General features: G+C 53.2%; 1 protein-coding gene across 1 annotated transcript; it reads right to left on the minus strand.

Annotated features, from left to right (window-relative positions):
* Positions 1-579: 579 nt before the first annotated feature.
* Positions 580-3292, minus strand: LOC103679890 (mitochondrial uncoupling protein 2-like). The gene is made up of 5 exons (XM_008709416.2): positions 3131-3292; positions 2113-2307; positions 1925-2026; positions 1415-1595; positions 580-1025 (listed from the first exon to the last, which is right to left on the minus strand). The coding sequence occupies exons 1-5, from the start codon at positions 3261-3263 to the stop codon at positions 911-913; spliced, it is 726 nt and encodes a 241-aa protein (XP_008707638.2). The 5' UTR covers positions 3264-3292; the 3' UTR covers positions 580-910.
* Between the last annotated feature and the right edge of the window lie 6 nt (positions 3293-3298).

Consider the following 3298-nt stretch of genomic DNA (forward strand, 5'->3'; position numbering starts at 1 on the left):
TCGGGGGGGGGGGGGAGTATCCTCAGGATGAGGCCTCCTGTTTGCCTTGCAGCCTGTCCCATCCAGTGCAGTAAACCTGCCTCCTAAGGGTGTGACTGTGGAGGGTGAGAAGCAGCCCGACTCTCCCTCACTAGGTTTGGGAATTTGAGGAGGAGGGTTCCCATTTGTAGAATGGAATACTAAATTCATAGCATCTAAGATTCCCAAGTTCCTCTAAATCTTCCAAGAAGCACAGGAGACGCAGGGCAGACAGGAACACGCTAATTTTGTAGATAAATAGGCCCGGGGCAGCTGGAGGGTTTAGAAAGGTAGGTGCTGGAGTACTAGGCACTGAGTGAGTGAAAGCTCATGTGACCTGGTAAAAGTGAGGCCACTGCTGTGACTCCCAGCTGCTCCTTCACTTGCCTTCTAAGCCCTGGGCCTGGTTTGGAAAGAGAAATGGACAAGATGACCTCCATGGGCCTCCGACTGGATGCTGGAAACAGAAGGTGGGTCATACCTTCCTTTCTAAGTCAGGTGCCAAAAGGGCCCACTGGACCAAGACCTCTGGTAAGAGCTATGACAGAGGGAGGAGACACCAAGGTTGAACCTGTTTTATGGGTGACATGCTGGCTGGGCTGGGCTTGGGGGCAGAACAGAGAGCTGGGCTTAACTTTTCAAGGGACTGAAGGCTTGGGATCCTGGCTGGTGCCAGGCCTCTTACAGTGTCAACTGGGGTCAACTCTACTGGGACTGAGAGGCAATGGGGAGATGAGGTAGGGAAGAGGGGTGAGAATGTGGGGAGAGGAAAGGGAGCTGGTGGGAAAGGGAGTGGAAGGAAGGGGTGAGGAGAGAGGGAAGGGAAGCAGGGCCTGGCTGGAGCTGAGCCAAAACCAAAGCCAGACGTGGTGGGGTCAGCAGCAGGAGACACTCAAAAGGGAGCCTCCCGGGAAGTGCGGGCAGCCATCAGGGCCCGTTTGAGCTGCTCATAGGTGACAAACATCACCACGTTCCAGGAACCCAAACGGAGAAAGGAGGGCATGAACCTAGAAGAGAGGAAACACAGGTCACAGAGGGCAATCTGGTGACTCCTGAGGGCACTCTACCTCCCGCTTACCCCCCTGGGCCATAGTATCCAATCCAATCCAGTTGCTCTGTCCCAAAGGAGGGTGGGAGGGTCCAGGGAACAGAGCCCCACAGCTGTGTGGCTGTGAGCAAGAATCTCCCTTGAGTCCCCATTTTAATACCCATAAGGTACGGATGACAACTCTGGAAGTAGTTGAGAGCATGAGAAAATGCTGGTGAAATACCAGGACCAGGATCAGAATAGCTTGACACCTGGTTGCTAATCAGTTCCAGGTGGTTCTCTCCCACCTGTGTGTAGGTATGGGTAGCCAGGAGGCTTGGAATTGGGTGTGATGGATCAAAGACTCACCCTTTGTAGAAGGCTCGGGGACCCTCCTTCTGGAGCATGGTGAGGGCACAGTGGCCAGCGCTCCTGTACTGGCCCAGGGCAGAGTTCATGTATCTCGTCTTGACCACATCGACAGGGGAGGCGATGACGGTGGTGCAGAAGCCTGCCCCGAAGGCGGAAGTGAAGTGGCAAGGGAGGTCATCTGCCAAGGAGGAGCAGGAGAGGCAGTGAGGACTCCTCACCCCATCATTCCAGAAGGAAAGAGATTATTAAAGTAGCTTAGGGGTCTGATGGTTTTAGAGAGAGACACTCCAGCTGGGACTTCTGATGACCTAAGAGTCATTTTGCCTCAGTGCCTCAGTGTGCAAAGTGGGTGCTTCATCCCAGCTGGCTTCAATATGGTAAATCTAAACTCATTCCACAAGCAGAGGGGAAGGAGGATGAAAAGATGTGGTCTTCAGGCAACCAGACTCCCACATCTCATCCTAGTTGGGGGAAGGGTGAGATCCAGCACCATTTACCTTAACTCACCTGTCATGAGGTTGGCCTTCAGGATGGTGTCCTTGATGAGATCGTAGGTCACCAGCTCAGCACAGTTGACAATAGCATTACGAGCAACATTGGGAGAGGTCCCTATAGGAGGAAACGGTACCGATGTGAGACCAGAGAATAGGGGAGGAGGAGGATGGGGAAGAAACACCCGATACACTGATACACACCTTTCCAGAGTCCTCGGAACCCTTCCTCTCGGGCGATGGTCTTATAGGCATCAACAGTGCTTTGGTATCTCCGGCCACTTCCAGCCCGGGCCTGAGCCTGGAACCGGACCTTCACTACATCTGTGGGCTGGGCCACGGCCACAGCCAAGGCACCTGTGGTGCTGCCTGCCAGGAGGCGGCTCCCGATGCCGGCATCTGTGGGACAACCATGGGGGTCAGTGCCCGGCTGGGGTTGTACTCATTTTCCACCTCCCCTCACTAAGACCACCTCATCACTGTAATCTTTTGCCTTTTGGGAATAGGACTCAGACAACCTCTGGCTCAAAAAACTTCTTGCCTCAAAGAAAATAACACTGTGGATGTCTACTCTTGCTAGGTACAGGGTTATAATAAGGAGTAGGACAAAATGAGACTTAGCTCAACAGGGTAAATGCTGAGAAATCACAACCCTTTCTGTTTGACAAATGTGAAAACCAAGGCTCAGAGAAAAGTGGCCTTCTTAAGGCCTGGGACCCATAAGACTTGAGATCTCATGCCAGATGTATTTCTCCCTACCATGTAATCTTGGGAAATGTTAACCTTTCGATCTGGGTTCTCAGTTTTCACTTGTGAAAAATGGAGGGTGGGCAAGGCCTGCCGAGGAGATGAAATGGAAGAGTGGCCTTGGAGGCAAAAGTCCTGGGTGTGTTTTTCCGGCTCTTCATCGTGTGCCCTTGGCCAAGTCCTTTCCACCTAGCAAGACTCAGTCTCTTCATCTGTAGATGATACCATCTACTCTCAAAGTGGTTGTGAGGACTGTCCTGGGATGATCCCCTGCACAGAGCTTAGCACAGGCCAGGTGTTCAGGGATCATTAGGAGAATCAAGGTCCCTTCCAGTTCTCAGTTCCTCTGATCTGCCTAGGGATCTTGAAGCCTAAAGGAGCTATGCAGCAAATCATCAATCATGGATGATTTACTGGGATCAGTCATCGCCAAGAAGAAAAGGCCAAGGGGCCTATGGCCCAGCTCCACACTCACGCTCAGAACCCTTGGTGTAGAACTGCTTGACAGAGTCGTAGAGGCCGATGCGGACAGAGGCAAAGCTCATCTGGCGCTGCAGGCCGGCGACCAGCCCACTGTAGAGGCTGCGGGGGCCCTCGGTGCGCACCATGGTCAGGATGGTGCCCAGCACGCCGCGGTACTGGG

Source organism: Ursus maritimus, unplaced genomic scaffold, assembly GCF_017311325.1.
Source record: "Ursus maritimus isolate PB19 unplaced genomic scaffold, ASM1731132v1 scaffold_929, whole genome shotgun sequence".
In the NCBI taxonomy this organism is placed as follows: Eukaryota; Metazoa; Chordata; class Mammalia; order Carnivora; family Ursidae; genus Ursus; species Ursus maritimus.